The 19,299-nt window shown below is 40.9% G+C and overlaps 1 protein-coding gene across 1 annotated transcript; it reads left to right on the top strand.

The window, feature by feature from the left end:
* The first annotated feature begins 673 nt into the window (after window positions 1–673).
* On the top strand, window positions 674–17,382 carry LOC137422260 (uncharacterized). The gene is made up of 3 exons (XM_068109011.2): window positions 674–1,760; window positions 9,663–9,787; window positions 11,337–17,382. Exons 1-3 carry the CDS (start codon window positions 699–701, stop codon window positions 16,870–16,872), a joined length of 6,723 nt encoding a protein of 2,240 aa, XP_067965112.2. The 5' UTR covers window positions 674–698; the 3' UTR covers window positions 16,873–17,382.
* Window positions 17,383–19,299: the final 1,917 nt, after the last annotated feature.

Genomic DNA, 19,299 nt, shown 5'->3' with positions numbered 1-19,299 from the left:
GGCAACACGTTTAATTTCGTCCTTGCTTAAAGACGCACTCGCCAAAGGTTTTACTTTTCATAGTAAAACCTAACCCTAACCCTAACCCTAACCCTAACCCTAACAACAACTCGGTTAGGGTTAGGGTTAATGTTGGCCTATAACCCTTTAATTATTTCTTCTCAATGCAGTGTCAATGTCAATGTCAATGGCAAGCTTGATCCTGCTATATACTGTGCAATTTGAATGTACGACAACACCTGTGCATCAGACAAGCAGAGAATCTCTGGAAAGTCTCATAGAAAGGCCGTCTGCGTGAGACAGGCATCAGCAAGTGCATTTGAGAGAGATGGTATTGATTGTTTTTTTCAATCGTGTCGTTGAAAAGAGCAATTGAGAGCAGTCAATGTTTGTGGTAAGTGGTGCTCGGCAACTCGCTTTGGATTTAGGATCTGCCGGCCTGCTGCTCCGCGTCCGCCCACGATTGGCATAGCTCGGTGCGGTGCGGCAGAGTAGTCTGTACACGTGTGTCTGCGGAGTGAAGCGGTCAGCTGATCCACCCTGCGACAGTGCTGCGCATTTCTGCTGCCGATGTTAATGCTTGGGGAGGAAAGTAAGAGGGAGGGGGTTACGAAAAAGAGGAGGGCTTTGGAGCTTGTATTTAAGGCACCTCCGATGTAGCCGCAGCAGTCCGTGGTGGACCAAGGGCAGGGAGCACCATGAGTTACGCGGACAGCAGCGTTTCGGCATCGTATCGCAGGAACTACGGCGGTGAACTGCCAAAGATGTCCGGCAAGCATTCCGGATTCAGAAGCTCGTCGGCCACCAGCCGTCCACAGGCCTGGAGCCGGGGAAGCACCGGGTCGGCGGTGTGCTTTCGACGGACCAACGTAATGGGGCTCGGACATGGCTTCAGCTCGCCGGCGCTCAACTCTGCCGATAGTGTCGACTTCAGTCAATCAAGTATTCTGAGCGGAGATTCTCGTCTGAGCCGCAACACCGAGAAGCAATTGCTGCAGGATCTTAATGACCGATTCGCGAACTACATAGAGAGGGTGCGTGATCTTGAGGCAAAAAACAAGGATCTGGAAAACGAAATTGCATCTCAACGCCAAAAGCAGGTTAACCCTTCCCAAGTGGGCAGCAGCTATGAACAGGAGATGAATGGGATTCGGGAGTTCATTGAACAGCTTGGCACAGACAAGGCGACTCTTCAGTTAGACCATGATCATCTGGAGGAGGACATCCAACGGTTGAGAGACAAATGTGACGAGGAGTCTCGGATCCGCTTTGAGACAGATGCCCTAATAAAGTCTTTCAAAAAAAACGGCGAGGACACGACACTTTTGCACGTCGAACTGGAAAAGAAAGTGCAAGCTCTACTCGATGAGATTGCCTTTTTGAAGAAAAATCACGACGATGACATTGAAGACTTGCTCTCTCAGATTCAATCCACGCAGATATCCATCGAGAAACGGGACCTGCGCAATCCCGACATCTCTACAGCCCTGCGTGAGATTCGAGCTCAGTTTGAGGGTCAGTCCACAAAGTCTGTGGAGACGACAGAGGACTGGATGAAAAGTAGGTTCAGCCAGTTGACAGAAGCTGCCGGATACAATGATGATGCCATACGTTCAGGACGGGAAGAAATTTCCGAGTACCGACATCAGTTGCAAAGCCAGATCATTGAACTGGAAGCTCTGCGGGGCACCAAGGATTCGTTCGAAAAACAGCTCAATGACATGCAGGAGAGGCAAGGAGCCGAGGCAGCAAATAATCAGGTGAGAGATGTAAAAATGCATTTACTTTCTCTTGCTGAATATTAAAACTAGAACAATGCGACTGTGTTACCAATATGCCTCCGCATAGTCCCACAACGGGTAGATGCTATCACTCTGCATATGTATGGGTAGGGGATCACGTTTGTGAAGTTTCGTGTTGATCGGATAAGGTTCGAAGTGAAGTTTCGTGTTGATCGGATAAGGTTCGTTTTTATATCCAAGATGGCTGCCAAACCACGTGACCTAAAAAAACATTTCGATATTCAAAAGTTTATCCCGATATTCAAAAGTTTATCCCGATATTCAAAAGCCAACCCTTATCCCAATCAAAATTTCAAAATAGCATCGATACTTCAACACTATCATCTGCTTTGAAACATGTGTTTAACTTTAGAACTTTATGTTACTCATTTGACAAGTCCAGAACACTTGACTGAACTAAAAGCAAAAGCAAAAAAGAATTATGTAAAATTGCTTCCAGATCCAAATGAGGTCATTCGGAGATAGTAGTGATACAAATGGTGTACTTCTCCATTAGGAAATAATTTGGAATAATCTTGAATTTGAGATAAAACGAACTTCCTAAATTTGTTGAGCCTTTATGTCTTTTCTTGTCATTTTAGTGAAAAATAATGTTGGCCTAACTAAAGACCTGAGGTTTGCAGAGTGGGAAACGATATAACCTCACGCCTTGATACCTCATACCATGGTTTGGTTCAGAACTCAGACCATGCATTGTTTTTTGGAAGACTGTTCATTGGATGGCTTCTTTCAATTGTGCTTTTTTGCACTTCTTGAAAACTGTTAACCTAATTTTTGTCAACTCCTGATGATGTTAGTTACTAAATTTAATGCTGTAAATCAAACTTTGCTAACTTATAGCAAATCATGTTTTTAATAGGAAATTTAGTTTCATTGATTTTTCCAGTCTGTGTTTAATGTGTTCAATCACTGCATCAATACTATAAACATGAATTTGAATATTTACACTCACCAGAGGAGAGGGTATTGCATTTGGGTCTGTTTGTTTGTCTGTCTGTTTGTCTGTCTGTCTGCACAGAACGTGAATATGCATTTATCCGCAACCATTGGTTTGATTGCCAATACATTTTCACCATAGGAGCTCCTCCTCCTGTATAATTTTTAATGATAATTATGACGTCATATGTCACGTGGTCGGGTGCCATCTTGGAAAACCCCAAAAAACTTTGCACCTCTATATCTCCAAAAGCGCTCCATGGAAAAAATTGAAACCTGGCTCATTGTCAAGTACTCCCCATGGGGAACAACATATGTTCATGATTATGTCATCGGATCACTTCATTATGACGTCATAATTAGATAAGTAGAATGCTTTTTGATCGGTTTGAAACTTCTTGATCATGATCTACACAAACATTCTATGGGAGAATTAAATTGATGATGTCATCGGTCACGTGGTTCGGCAGCCATATTGCATTGAACATAAATCTACGTCGTCAATGAACCACACAAACATGTCCCGGTGAGGATCTGCAGAGATTGCTCTTTCTTGTTGCTTATATATTTTGTACTTGCGATTTTTTTTTCAAAAAAAAAAGAAAAAAAAATGAACAACATTTTTCAAATACGTATATTGATTGTTCGGGTGTGTTATTCTGTCTGTTTGTCTGTCTGTTTGTTTGATACTTAGCAATTCTTTTTTTTGACAAGTGTGTTGATTGGTCCGGTTAGTTTATTACTTGGCAAAAAATATATATATATATATTGCAAGTATGTTGATCACTCCGGTTTGTGTGTTTGTGTGTGTTTGTTTGTTTGTGTTTGTCTGTCCGCTCACGAATACTTGCCGACAGGACACAATTTTAAACCGATCTTCACAAAACTTTACCAAACGGCAGAGTTTGCGGTCCGACAAAATCTTATATATTTTTGGGGTCAAAAGGTCAAAAGGTTAACATAGGCCAAAGGTCAACCACTTTTTTCAAATTTCTAAAATCCTCAATTTTCATCCAATTGACTTAAAATTTGAATAGGATATACAGCTCGGCAAACTGAATTCAACCACCAACTATTTTTGAGATCAGCATAGGCCAAAAGGTCAACATAGGCCAAAGGTCAACAACCATTTCAAATTTCTAAAATCATCAATTTTCATCCGATTGACTTGAAATTTGAATAGGATTTATATATCGGCTTAGTGAATTCAACCACCAACTATTTTTGAGATTAGCTTAGGCCAAAAGGTCAACATAGGCCAAAGGGTCAACCACTTTTTTGAAATTTCTAAAATCCACAATTTTCATCCGATTGACTTGAAATTTCAAAAGGATTGTCATATTAGCGAACTGAATACAACCAGCAACTATTTTTGAGATCAGCATCGGCCAAAAGGTCAACATAGGCCAAAGGTCAACCACTTTTTCTGAATTTCTAAAATCCTCAATTTTCATCCGATTGACTTGAAATTTGAAAAGGATTTACATATCGGCTAACTGAATTCAACCACCAACTATTTTTGAGATCAGCATAGGCGAAAAGGTCAACATATGCCAAAGGTCAACCACTTTTTTTCAAATTTCTAAAATCCTCAATTTTCATCCGATTGACTTGAAATTTGAAAAGGATTTACATAACGGCTAATTGAATTCAACCACCAACTATTTTTGAGATCAGCATAGACCAAAAGGTCAACTTAGGCCAAAGGTCAACCACTTTTTCCGAATTTCTAAAATCCTCAATTTTCATCCGATTCACTTGAAATTTGACTGGGATTTACATATCAGCAAACTGAATTCAACCACCAACTATTTTTGAGATCACCATAGGCCAAAAGAGCAACATAGGCCAACAGTCAACAACAATTTCAAATTTCTAAAATCCTCAATTTTCATCCGATTCACTTGAAATTTGAAAAGGATTTACATAACGGCTAATTGAATTCAACCACCAACTATTTTTGAGATCAGCATGGACCAAAAGGTCAACATAAGCCAAAGGTCAACCATGTTTTTCAAATTTCTAAAAGCCTCAATTTTCATCCGATTGACTTGAAATTTGAATAGGATTTACTAATTGAATTCAACCACCAACTATTTTTGAGATCAGCATAGACCAAAAGGTCAACTTAGGCCAAAGGTCAACCACTTTTTCCGAATTTCTAAAATCCTCAATTTTCATCCAATTCACTTGAAATTTGACTGGGATTTACATATCAGCAAACTGAATTCAACGACCAACTATTTCTGAGATCACCATAGGCCAAAAGAGCAACATAGGCCAACAGTCAACAACAATTTCAAATTTCTAAAATCCTCAATTTTCATCCGATTCACTTGAAATTTGAAAAGGATTTACATAACGGCTAATTGAATTCAACCACCAACTATTTTTGAGATCAGCATAGACCAAAAGGTCAACATAAGCCAAAGGTCAACCATGTTTTTCAAATTTCTAAAAGCCTCAATTTTCATCCGATTGACTTGAAATTTGAATAGGATTTACTAACTGAATTCAACCACCAACTATTTTTGAGATCAGCTTTGGCCAAAAGGTCAACATAGGCCAAAGGTCAACCACTTTTTTTGAATTTCTAAAATCCTCAGTTTTTATCCGATTGACTTGACATTTGAATAGGATTTACATATCAGCAAACTGAATTCAACCACCAACTATTTTTGAGATCAGTATAGGCCAAAAGGTCAACATAGGCCAAAGGTCAACAACCATTTCAAATTTCTAAAATCCTCAATTTTCATCCGATTGACTTGAAATTTGAAGAGGATTAATATATCGGCTAACTGAATTCAACCACCAACAATTTTTGAGATCAGCATAGGCCAAAAGGTCAATATAGGCCAAAGGTCAACAACAATTTCATATTTCTAAAATCCTTAATTTTCATCCGATTCACTTGAAATATGAATGGGATTTACATATCAGTTAACTGAATTCAACCACTAATTATTTGAGGTTAACATAGGCCAAATTTCTAAAATTGTCAATTTTCATCTGATTGACTTGAAATTTGAAGAGGATTTGCACATTTGGTCATTTAACTCAACGACCAATTATTTTTGAGGTCAACATAGGCCAAAAGGTCAACATGGGCCACATTTATAAAATCCTCAATTTTCATTCATTGGAATTTTAAGAGGATTTGCATATCTGGTCACTAAATTCAACCACCAACTATTTTTGAGGTCAATATAGGCCAAAAGGTCAACATAGGCTAAATTTTCTAAAATTTTCAATTTTCATCTGATTGACTTGAAATGTGAACAGGATTTTCATATCAGCTCACTGAATTCAACCACCAATTATTTTTGAAGTCAAAAAGTCAACATAGGCCTAATTTATTTATTTATTGAGAGATAGGGCCAAAAACTAAATATATTATGATATCTCAAAAAATTGTGGACAAGTTATGACAAACCTAGGTGGATGACTTTATTAAGTGTTAAGAACAACCGATTTGATTTTCTTTCAGGTCCAGACTCAGTGGGGTACAAAGGGTAAACCATTTAGCCTGGTGGAGGTATGCGCTTTACAAATTGCTATTCTACTTTGTTCTGTTTTGCCAAGTGTCACTCTGAGTGATTTTTCATTAGTATGTCAATTGCCTGTAAGTTGCAATTTCAAACTGACCCCCACAAAGCTTCACCAAACGGTGAATTTAGTCACAAGCAAGAAGCTTATTGATTTTGAGATCAAAAGGTCAACGTAGGCCAAAGGTCAACTTCGGTCTGTTTTTCTAAGATCCTCAATTTTCAACCAATTGACTTGAAATTTGAAGAGGATTTGCATATCAGATCACTGAAGTCATCCACCAATTAATTATTTTTGAAGTCAACATCAGCGAAAAGGTCAACATAGGTCATATTTCTAAAATTGTCAATTTTCATCTGATTGACTTGAAATTGGAAGATTTGCATATCAGGTCACTGACTTCAACCACCAATTATTTTTGAGGTCAATGTAGGCGAAAAGGTCAACAAAGGCCAAAGGTCAACAACTTAGGTGGGACTTCTAAAATCATCAATTTTCATCCCATTGACTTGATATTTGAACAGGATTTGCATATTTGGTATAGAATTTAACCACCAATTATTGAGGTCAATTTTGTTTTAGGGTTTTGCAAGTATTGTGCTCTGCACAACCTCTTTCTTGTTTGTTTGCTCATTTGCTTGTATATGCTTTAAATATATATATATATATATATATAAAACTAATGAATCAAAACAAATCAAAAATGTTGAAAAAAAAATGTTGCCGAAGGGTACCCCAAGTAAAGTTTGTCTGGGTAGCATATTATTTGGGGGTGGGCGGGGGGAGGGTTAGGTGGGGGGGTGACCCCAATTGTCTCTATGTAAATGTAATGTGTATCGTATAGCGCCGTCCGGTGTTATCCAGGGGAAACAACAACCAGTATTACTACAACTCATCTTCTTCTTGTATAAAGAAGGTTCAAACAATTTAACAGTACGCATTACATTGATGTTGAAATCTGAGTGAGAATCATTCTAATTTTTCAAAATGTTTCATTTCACTCTTTTTAAGTGAAGGTTAACCAAATCGTCCAACACTGAGCTTCGCAGTGAAGTGGAAGTGGTTTTTGCTCATGCCATATATACACAAAGAATTAAGTTAAGCACCCCTACACAACGAATTAAGGTAAGCACCCCCTAATATATATTCTTTGTGTATATGTATACATTGGCATATATTCTAAGGTATGTGAGATCAAATAATGATTGGTATGACATTAGCAAATATCCATTGATGAAATTGAGTGATCAAAGTGACAAAAAGTGATTGGTTGAGTCAGTGATCCGATCACGTGGGTCCTACACACGTTATTGACGCAAAGATCGCTAGAGGTCTTCTCAGAACAATGACTGTACGTTAGAAAACATAAACGTCATCCACACTGTCCGTGATGGACCTATAGCTCCATACTTAAATTGAGGTGAGAATATGCCTAAAATTCCCAAAAAATTTCACCTTAAATTATTCAGAATAAAATATTGAAAACGGCATGATTGTTATGTTTTTATGTGACCATAATATCACTTCTCCAGAAAATATAGCAATATCATGGGTATATTACACTGTTTTGACGACAACAAACTTGTAATGTGCGAGGTTGTAAAAAAACGGGGGGGGTGCTTAACTTAATTCTTTGTGTATATAAGCAGCAAGAATGTTTGATGAGGTGAGGTTAGCTAACTTCCAATCAGATAGAAATGACCTCAGGCAAATGATAGAGTGAATAGAGCAGAATATTTGTAAAGTACAACATGCCGTCTTATGATTAAATCCGTCAGCAAAGCGATGGCTAAAAATGCCTTGTTCCTAATAGAAGTTGGACTTGACCAAAAGGATGATACAGCATTTCGATGCATATTGTCTTTTTCATGGGTACATAAAGCCCCCTGTCTTGTCTGCATTTATAATGTGGATATTCACCAAAAAATTGACAAGTGTCTGCAATGCCTTGACCAAATACACCTTATTTATGTTTGGCTGGAATATCACTATTATCTGCTGTACATGTGAGTACTATGGTGTGGATAGTGCATCGGCATGATGTATATGTATATCATAAGTAATTTTCAACTCTAATATGCAAAAGCTCATGGAGGAGTTTGTAGATAAATCACGTGCAGGAGAAAGACATCAGTATACTTTTATATGAATTACAAAGACATTAGTAGGCAATGAACAAACACATACAGCGTGTGGGTGAACCTTAGGTTCCCAACATCATAAGGCACATTTTTAGATGGTAACACTATCAGGCCAATCCAATGTGATAAGCCCAGACCTCATAATAAATTGGACATGGTAATTTTCACACAATATTTCAGTCAAAATTAGAGGTATTTGGGTAAAGTTGAAAATCCAGTGAGGGATCTGAAGTTGATTCATTCATAAAGGCCTCGCAGTGTACGCCAGGCATTTAAAATACATGAACGAAATGAAAACATGTAAATTAGGAAAACAAGACCCTATCTACATTCCATCCACGCAACATCATTAAAATCGAAGCAAAATTATTCAAGTTATGATCAAAAAGGTGTTTTTAGTTAATTAGGTTACAATCCAAAAAAAGTAGGCCAAGGACAATAATCAGAAATAAGGTGCACATCTTCAATGCAGGTCCACTATTGTGATGCAAAAACATATTGGAAGGCCAGGAAGTCTTGGAGATTCTGCATTGGCAAAATGGAGCGATGATTTTAAAAAATCGTGTATTTTTTCTCAGACGGTCATTTGACCTTCACCTTTAACCCGGAGGGGTATGATGTAAATTAGACGTAAATGTGGCTTGCTCTAGGACATAGGCTATATAGAGAAGGCAATTTTGTTCTTATCAGACAAACCTTAGTCGAGTTATGATGAAAATGTTAAAATGTCTTTAATTAGGCTATGACATTAAAATCAGGTCAAGGTGAAAAATGTCACCCCCACATACTTTTTCTTTACATTATTGATGTAAAATTTCATTCCAAAAGTCCCAGCCGGCTCCAAGATACAGCATGGACATTGGCAGTTAAGGAAAAGGGAAGAAAACAAACCTAAATGGTGGTTTAGTTCTGCTAGGGGTCTCAGAAACTCAGAGGTACTATTAAAATTTGGGGCGCTAATTGTAGAAACAAACCCTAAAACAGCTATCTTATAGGGGGAGGCTTAATTATTATTCTTCCTCTTACCAAAAGTGACAGGAGGGCCAGCTCAAGGTCGCACAATTGCATCGTCTGCAAACCACATGCAAAGAATATTCAATCTGCTATTAACTACCATTTTCATATTTAGAATTGCCTCCAGAAATATTGAGGGGTTTGCAAGAATCTTTACATGATGAACATCGATATCATATTGAGTATGAACAATGACATTTCATCTTTATGTGATACACAGGACATGATTCAACAGCTGGAAACTGAGCTCAGGAACACAAAATGGGAGATGGCTCGTCACCTGCGTGAATACCAGGATCTCCTCAACGTTAAGATGGCGTTGGACATTGAAATTGCTGCCTACAGGTAATTTTCAACAGTTACTGAAAGCTTCCTCCTTGAGGATCGTCCCATCAATCAATGTCACCAATAAAGCATTGTAACATTCATAAAATCAGAATTCCCTTCAGAAACTCCTGAACTAAGAGAGAAGTGTAACAAACACAAATGTATATGTATATATATGTATATATATATACGTATATACACTACATGGCCTAAAGTATGTGGACACCCGAACACCACACCTGTATGTGCTCGTCGAATATCTCATTCCAAAATCATGGGCATTAATATGGAGTTGGTCCCCCCTTTGCTGCAATAACAGCCTCCACTCTTCTGGGAAGGTTTTCCACGAGATGTTGGAATATTGCTGCAGGGATTTGCTTCCATTCAGCCACGAGAGCATTAGTGAGGTCGGGCACTTATGTTGGGGAGATTAGGCCTGGCTCGAATTCGGCGTTCCATTTCATCCCAAAGGTGTTCGATGGGGTTGAGGTCAGGGCTCTGTGCAGACCAGTCAAGTTCTTCCACACCGATCTCGACAAAGCATTTCTGTATGGACTTTGCTTTGTGCACGGGGGCATTGTCATGCTGAAACAGGAAAGGGCCTTCCCCAAACTGTTGCCTCAAAGTTGGAAGCACACAATCATCTAGAATGTCATTGTATGCTGTAGTGTTAAGATTTCCCTTCACTGGAACTAAGGGGCCGAGCCCAAACCATGAAAAACAGTCCCAGACCATTATTCCTCCTCCACCATACTTTACAGTTGGTACTATGCATTCAAGCAGGTGGCGTTCTACTGGCAACCACCAAACCCAGATTCGTCCGTCGGACGGTCAAATGGTGAAGCGTGATTCAACACTCCAGCCGACGCTTGGCATTGCGCATGGTGATATTAGGCTTATGTGCGGCTGCTCGGCCATGGAAACCCATTTCATGAAGTTCCCGACGAACAGTTGTTGGGCTGACGATGCTTCCAGAGGCAGTTTGGAACTCGGTAGTGAGTGTTGCAACTGAGGACAGACGATTTTTACGTGCTAAGTGCTTCAGAACTCGGCAGTCCCGTTCTGTGAGCTTGTGTGGCCTACCACTTCGCGGCTGAGCTGTTGTTGCTCCTAGACGTTTCCACTTCACAATAACCGCACTTACTGTTGCCCGGGGCAGCTCTTGCAGGACAGAAATTTGACAAATTGACTTGTTAGAAAGGTGGCATCCTATGACGGTGCCACGTTGAAAGTCACTGAGCTCTTCAGTACGGCCCATTCGACTGCCAATGTTTGTCTCTAGAGATTGCAAGGCTGTGTGCTTGATTATATATACCTGTCAGCAATAGGTGTGGCTGAAACAGCCAAATCCACAAATTAGGGTGTCCGCATACTTTTGGCCATGTCGTGTGTGTATATATATATATATATATATATATATATATATATATATATATATATATATATATATATATATATACATATATACACATACAGACACACACACACACACACACACACCTCCCTTTACCCTATATTACTTTCAAAATAAATGCAGTAACACTGTTATGTGTTTTCATAATTATAGGAAGATGCTTGAAGGGGAAGAAACCAGATTTGGAAGCATGCTGAGCTCCACACATGAAGCGAGGCAGCCCACTAAGCCATCATTCAAATATGTGACTTCCTCCAAGATTTCAGTTTCTCACAAGGGTGCACCAGAAAAGATGAAGGAATCACTAATCACTCATGCATTGTTGCCGTCTGTGGCCAGTACACCTGCAGATGATAGCCAAGAAGAAGAGGAGGCAGTAGACAAAGAAAGTGACGTTGAGATTAAACATGTTGAAGTTGTAGAAGCTGTTTCTGAGGAAGATATGGAGGAAGGAAAGGAGGCCGAGGATAGACAGGATGGAGACGTTGCAGGCATTGAGAAAGTGGAGGAAGAGTCCGAAGGAGAGACTCCGCAAGAAGCCGAGGAAGAAAGCAAAGAAGAGATTACAGCAGAAAAAATATCAGATACTGAAGCTGCACATGAAGAAGGTTCAGAAGAACAAAAGGAATCTGATGCTGAGGAGCAAACAGAGGAAGAGGCTGAAGTTATACCAGACCATGTTGAAGAGACCGAAACAGCACCTGAAAAAGATGCTGATGAACCCGAAGATAAATCAGAGGAACAACTAGCAGAAGAGGTTGGAGAAACAGAAGAAGACGTAGAAGAGGATGCAGAGGCTGCAATTTCTACTGAGGAGGTGGAAGATACTCAATCAGCACCAAATGAAGCAGCTGTAGAAATGGCAAAGGAAGAAACTGAAGATAAGCCTGAAGTAAAAGCACAAGATATCACAGATGGAGAGGCTGGAACAGATGAAACGGTGAAGCCGAATGTTCAGGAAGGTTCAGAAAATGAGTTGTTGGTAGAAGCAAAAGAAACAAAGATTTCACCTGAGAAAGAAGATGAAGGGTTGGAAGAAGATACCGAAGAAGAAACTAAAATGGAGGCAGAGGATGCTGAGGATAGTAAGGCTGAATCTAAAGAGGGGCCTCAGAACACTGAAGAGGAGGTGGAGGAGGAGGAGGAGGAGGAGGAGGTGAAAGAACCTGAAATAGTGGTTCAATATGTTGAAGATGTTGAAACCACATATATTGAAACTGTCAATAAACAAGAGAAAGAAAAACCAGAAACCAGTCCAACAAAGACTAAAGACACAAGGCCTTCAGCTGAGACACAAATACATGGAATTTCGAGTGAAAAACCGAAACAAACGACTGACGAGAGCGAAGTAACTGAAGAAATGAAAGAAAAAACAAAAGCAGCCATTGAGAAAGAGGAAGAACCAAAGCTTGATATTCCAAAATCTCTTCCACTAATAAAGGAACAAATTATTGTTCCGGTTAAAAACGAAATAATCTCTGCCAAATCAGGTGCCCCATCAACCGCTAAAATACCTGCCAAGTCACCTGCCAAATCAGCCGCTAAGTCACCGACTTCAAAATCCCCCGCTGCGAAGTCTCCCGCCATCAAGTCACCATCTTCACGGACCATCCAAGCCAAATCCCCAGAAACGAGGTCACCTCTTCCGAAGTCTCCGGCAGATAAATCAGCACTTTCCAAGTCACCTTCACCGAAGTCACGTCCAGCTCGGTCACCCACTAGCGCTACCTTATCCGTCGCTAAATCATCTGCAGCAACATCACCTACTACTAAGACAACTACAGCCAAATCACCAGCAGCAATTTCACCTGTTACTAAATCGCCTACAGCCAAATCACCTGCAGCGGTGACATCGCCAAGTGCTAAATCCCCAAAGACCAGGTCACCTGCAACAAAGTCACCTGATGCAAAAACACCTGTAGTCAAATCGCCTACAGCAGCACGTGCCACAACATCACCGACTGCCAAGTCACCTGTATCCAAATCCTCTGCAGCAACATCACCTGCAGCAACATCACCTGCAGCAACATCACCTGCAGCAACATCACCTGCAGCCACATCACCTGCAGCAAAATCACCTGCAGCAAAATCACCTGCAGCAAAATCACCTGCAGCAAAATCACCTGCAGCAAAATCACCTGCAGAAAAATCACCTGCAGCAAAATCACCTGCAGCAAAATCACCTGCAGCAAAATCACCTGCAGCCACATCACTTGCAGCAACACCACCAGTAGCCAAAAAACGTACAGCGACTTCACCTGAAGTCAAATCACCTGCAGTGACTTCACCTGAAGTCAAATCACCTGCAGCGACTTCACCTGAAGTCAAATCACCTGCAGCGACTTCACCTGAAGTCAAATCACCTGCAGCGACTTCACCTGAAGTCAAATCACCTGCAGCGACTTCACATGAAGTCAAATCACCTGCAGCAACTTCACCCGATGCAATGTCACCTACAAGCAAATCACCTGCAGCAATCCCACCTGATGTCAAGTTACCCACGCACATATCACCTACAGCAATATCACCTACTACTAAGTCACCTGTAGCCAAATCACCTGAAGCAACTTCACCTGATGCTGGGTCACCCTCAGATAAATCACCTGCAGTGACTTCACCTGATGCAAAGTCACCTGCAGACAAATCACCTACAAGAATATCGCCTGACACAAAGTCACCTACAGGCAAATCACCTGAAGCAAAGTCACCTACAAGCAAATCACCTGTAGTCACATCGTCCCCATTAATATCACCTGCTGATAAGTCACCCATAACCAAATCGCCAGCAGCAACATCACCTGCTGATAAATTACCTGCAGCCAAATCACCTGTAGCAACTTCACCTGCTGATAAGTCACCTGCAGCCAAATCACCAGCATTAACATCACCTGCTGATAAATTACCTGCAGCCAAATCACCTGTAGCAACTTCACCTGCTGATAAGTCACCTGCAGCCAAATTACCAGCATCAACATCACCTGCTGATAAATCGCCTGCAGCCAAATCACCTGTAGCAACTTCACCTGCTGATAAGTCCCCTGCAGCCAAATCACCTGTAGCAACTTCACCTGCTGATAAGTCACCTGCAGCCAAATCACCAGCATCAACATCACCTGCTGATAAATTACCTGCAGCCAAATCACCTGCAGCAACTTCACCTGCTGATAAGTCACCTGCAGCCAAATTACCAGCATCAACCTCACCTGCTGATAAATTACCTGCAGCGAAATCATCTGTAGCAACATCACCTGATGATAAGTCACCTGCAGCCAAATTACCAGCATCAACATCACCTGCTGATAAATCGCCTGCAGCCAAATCACCTGTAGCAACTTCACCTGCTGATAAGTCACCTGCAGCCAAATCACCTGTCGCAACATCACCTGCCGATAAGTCACCTGCAGCCAAATTACCTGTAGCAACATTGCCTGCTGATAAATCACCTGCAGCCAAATCACCTGCAGCCAAATCACCTGCAGCAATATCACCAACTGATAAATCACTTGCAGCTAAATTACCTGTTGTCACATCGTCCCCATTAATATCACCTACTGATGAGTTACCCGTAAGCAAATCACCTGTAGAAACTTCACCTGCAGATAAGACACCTGCAGCAACTTCAGCTGCTGGTAAGTCACCTGCAGACAAATTATCAGCAGCAACATCACCTGCTGATAAATCACCTGCAGCCAAATCACCTGTAGCAACTTCACCTGCTGATAAGTCACCTGCAGCCAAATCACCAGCAGCAACATCACCTACTGATAAACCACCTTCAGCAACTTCACCTGCTGATAAATCACCTGCAGCCAAATCACCTGTAGCAACTTCCCCTGCTGATAAGTCACCTGCAGCCAAATCACCAGCAGCAACATCACCTATTGATAAGTCACCTGCAGCCAAATCACCAGCAGCAACATCACCTACTGATAAATCACCTGCAGCCAAATCACCGGTTGATATATCACCTGCAGCCAAATCACCTGAAGCAACTTCCCCTACTGATAAGTCACCTGCAGCCAAATCACCAGCAGCAACATCACCTACTGATAAACCACCTTCAGCAACTTCACCGGCTGATAAATCACCTGCAGCCAAATCCCCTGTAGCAACTTCACCTGCAGCAAAATCCCCTGCAGCGAAATCCCCTGTAGCAACTTCCCCTGCTGATAAATCACCTGCAGCCAAATCACCTGTAGCAACTTCACCGGCTGATAAATCACCTGCAGCCAAATCCCCTGTAGCAACTTCACCTGCAGCAAAATCCCCTGCAGCCAAATCCCCTGTAGCAACTTCCCCTGCTGATAAATCACCTGCAGCCAAATCCCCTGTAGCAACTTCGCCTGCTGATAAATCACCTGCAGCCAAATCAGCAGCAGCAACATCACCTACTGATAAACCACCTTCAGCCAAATCACCGGCTGATATATTACCTGCAGCCAAATCCCCTGTAGCAACTTCCCCTGCAGCAAAATCCCCTGCAGCAAAATCCCCTGTAGCAACTTCACCTGCTGATAATTCCCCTGCAGCCAAATCAGCAGCAACGTCACCTGCTGATAAATTACCTGCAGCCAAATCACCTGTAGCAACTTCACCTGCTGATAAGTCACCTGCAGCCAAATCACCTTTAGCAACTTCACCTGCTGATAAGTCACTTGCATCCAAATCACCTGCAGCAACATCACCTACTGATAAGTCACCTGCAGCCAAATCACCAGCATCAACATCACCTGCTGATAAATTACCTGCAGCCAAATCACCTGTAGCAACTTCACCTGCTGATAAGTCACCTGTAGCCAAATCACCTTTAGCAACTTCACCCTCTGATAAGTCACTTGCATCCAAATCACCTGCAGCAACATCACCTACTGATAAGTCACCTGCAGCCAAATCACCTGCAGCAACATCACCTACTGATAAATCACCTGCAGCCAAATCACCTGCAGCAACATCACCTACTGATAAGTCACCTGCAGCCAAATCATCTGCAGCAACATCACCTACTGATAAATCACCTGCAGCCAAATCGCCAGCAGCAACGTCACCTGATGCGAAGTCACCTGAAAGAAAATCACCAGCAGCAAAATCACCAGAGGGTAAATTAACCGACGGCAAGTTACCTGCCGCCGAATCGTCAGAAGCATCACCGGAAGTGAAGGCTCATGATTCAAAGTCGGAAGAGACATCACCTCCGTCAACAGAAAAAGTGAAACCTCCGACCAAGGTGAAAGACGAAGGTGAAGCAGGATTTAAAGCCGTTACAACAACAAGGAAATCTGAAACTTCCACAGTTGAGGCAAAACCACAAAAGATTACAGGTACCAAAGTGACGGTGTCCGAAGAGAAGGTTCTCAAGATTGTCGCTACCAAAGTTGAACCGAAACCAAAGGCGACAACAGGTGATGATGGCAGAAAAGAGCTTAACGAGAGCAAGGAAGATGTCAACATCATGAAAATAACACAACAACAGGTTGTACAAGGTGTCGAGGAAGACGCTTACGAGGAGATCATAGAAGAGACCGTTGTGTCAACCAAGAAGGTCGAGAAACCGACGAGTCCCAAAGAGGAAGCAAAAAAGACAACGAAGAAGGAAGCAACGCCAAAGCCGCTGGAAGCTTATGAAGAGATTATTGAGGAAACCATAGTATCGACGAAGAAAACCGACAAATCGAAGACCACCGAATCCTAGTACAAGCGGTATCGACAAAGAAAACCGACAAATCGAAGATCACCGAATCCTAGTACAAGCGGTGTCGACGAAGAAAACCGACAAATCGAAGAGCACCGAATCTTAGTACAAGCGGTGTCGACGAAGAAAACCAACAAATCGAAGAGCACCGAATCCTAGTACAAGCGGGGACTTTCAGAAACCTGGGAACTTGAAGAGTATAGAAGTTTGCGGATGATTTGCCTAAACATGATACTTGCACTAATAGCATATACGGTGCTTCCTAACTTGACTTTCCTAAATAATGCTTACAGCAATAACTATATTTGAAACAAAAACGTGCATGTGTGCTCGCTGTGATGATTTCAAGAATGCTGACTTTACTGGAGGATGGAAAAAAGAATTTACTACAACAAGTTGGTATGCCTGATTTGCTGATTTTTGTGTTGTGTGCAAAATGAGAATGTGTTGCAAATGTAAGTGAAATCATTTTATCACTGGAGTATGTATTGATGCTGCACCGAAGTGTTGTTCTTGAGGAAGAAATAAAATGAATTCTCGGAAAGTACATCGTTTGCAAGAGAGTGGATATGAGGAATCGGTGTTGAACGACGGAAGGGGAATGTGGTTGGAGCAGGAAATGGGATAAAATGGGAAGTGCAATGCAGTCTTTCAATTCAAGAAACTCGTTTTCTCATTCAATTTGAATTGCCGAATGTCACTAATCATCAGCCCATCCCCACCGCATGGTGGAAGACGGACTTTTGCAATCGCTTATGTGTCTGTTTCTCTGTCCAGGCCATAACTTTTTACCATTTGAGCTTTTGTCATAAAATTTTCAACAAACTTTTATTATGAGAATATGGAGGAAATAATATAAAATTGGGTCAAATGTGAAAGTGCAAAGTCATAGTAACTATAAATAGCCCTTATTAACCCCATCGCAAGGCGTCAAGTACGAGACGCTCCGTTTTTTTTATCGCTTCTGCATTTCTTTATTTACCATTATTCAGTGTCTGTCCAGACCTGCAGCAGACCTGTCTGTCCAGACCTTCTTACGAATTGAGCTTTTGTCATAAAATTTTCAAGAAACTTTTATTTTGATAATATGGAGGAAATAATATAAAATTGGGTTAAATGTGAAAGTGCAAAGTCATTGTAACTATAAATAGCCCTTATTAACCCCATCGCAGGGCGTCAAGCACGAGACGGCCCGTTTTTTAAATCGCTTCTGTGTTTCTTTATTTACAATTATTCAGTGTATGTTCAGGCCATAACCTTCTTACTAATTGAGCTTTTGTCATAAAATTTTCAACAAGCTTTTATTATGAGAATATGGAGGAAATAATATAAAATTCGGTCAAATGTGAAAAGGAAAAGTCATAGTAACTATAAATAACCCTTATTAACCCTATCGCAGGGCATCAAGCATGAGACGCTCCGTTTTTTTAATCGCTTCTGCATTTCTTTATTCACCATTATTCAGTGTCTGTCCAGACCATAACCTTCTTACTAATTGAGCTTTTGTCATAAAATTTTCAAGAAACTTTTATTTTGAGAATATGGAGGAAATAATATAAAATTGGGTCAAATGTGAAAGTGCAAAGTCATTGTAACTATAAATAGCCCTTATTAACCCCATGGCAGGGCGTCAAGCACGAGACGGCCCGTTTTTTAAATCGCTTCTGCGTTTCTTTATTTACAATTATTCAGTGTATGTTCAGGCCATAACCTTCTTACTAATTGAGCTTTTGTCATAAAATCTTCAACAAACTCTTATTATGAGAATATGGAGGAAATAATATAAAATTGGGTCAAATGTGAAAGTGCAACGTCATAGTAACTATAAATAACCCTTATTAACCCCATCTCAGCGCGTCAAGCACGAGACGCCCCGTTTTTTAAATCGCTTCTGCATTTCTTTATTTACAATTATTCAGTGTATGTTCAGGCCATAACCTTCTTACTAATTGAGCTTTTGTCATCAAATTTTCAACAAACTTTTATTATGAGAATATGGAGGAAATAATGTAAAATTGGGTCAAATGTGAAAGTGCAAAGTCATAGTAACTATAAATAACCCTTATTAACCGTATCGCAGGGCGTCAAGCACGAGATGGCCCGTTTTTTTAAATCGCTTCTGTGTTTCTTTATTTACCATTATTCAGTGTCTGTCCAGGCCATCACCTTGTTGAGCTTTTGTCATAAATTTTCAACAAACTTTTATTTTGAGAATATGGAGGCAATAACATAAAATTGGGTCAAATGTGAAAAGGCAAAGTCATAGTAACTATAAATAACCCTTATTAACCGTATCGCAGGGCGTCAAGCACGAGACGCTCCGTTTTTTAAAATCGATTCTGTGTTTCTTTATTTACCATTATTCAGTGTGTCTGTTCAGGCCATCACCCTGTTACTAATTCAGCTTTTGTCATAAAATCTTCAACA

Source organism: Myxine glutinosa, chromosome 2 (assembly GCF_964187855.1).
Source record: "Myxine glutinosa chromosome 2, kmMyxGlut1.1, whole genome shotgun sequence".
NCBI lineage: Eukaryota > Metazoa > Chordata > Myxini > Myxiniformes > Myxinidae > Myxine > Myxine glutinosa.
The sequence above is the reverse complement of the archived record's forward strand: the minus strand, read 5'-3'. Positions and strand labels throughout refer to the sequence as shown.

Bases quoted from the DNA above. Each gene is read 5' to 3' on its own strand.
- LOC137422260 (XM_068109011.2), top strand. From the start codon at position 699: ATGAGTTACGCGGACAGCAGCGTTTCGGCATCGTATCGCAGGAACTAC. The intron at 1,761-9,662 runs GTGAGAGATGTA...TGTGATACACAG, and splicing joins CCGAGGCAGCAAATAATCAG to GACATGATTCAACAGCTGGA. The intron at 9,788-11,336 runs GTAATTTTCAAC...TCATAATTATAG, and splicing joins ATTGAAATTGCTGCCTACAG to GAAGATGCTTGAAGGGGAAG.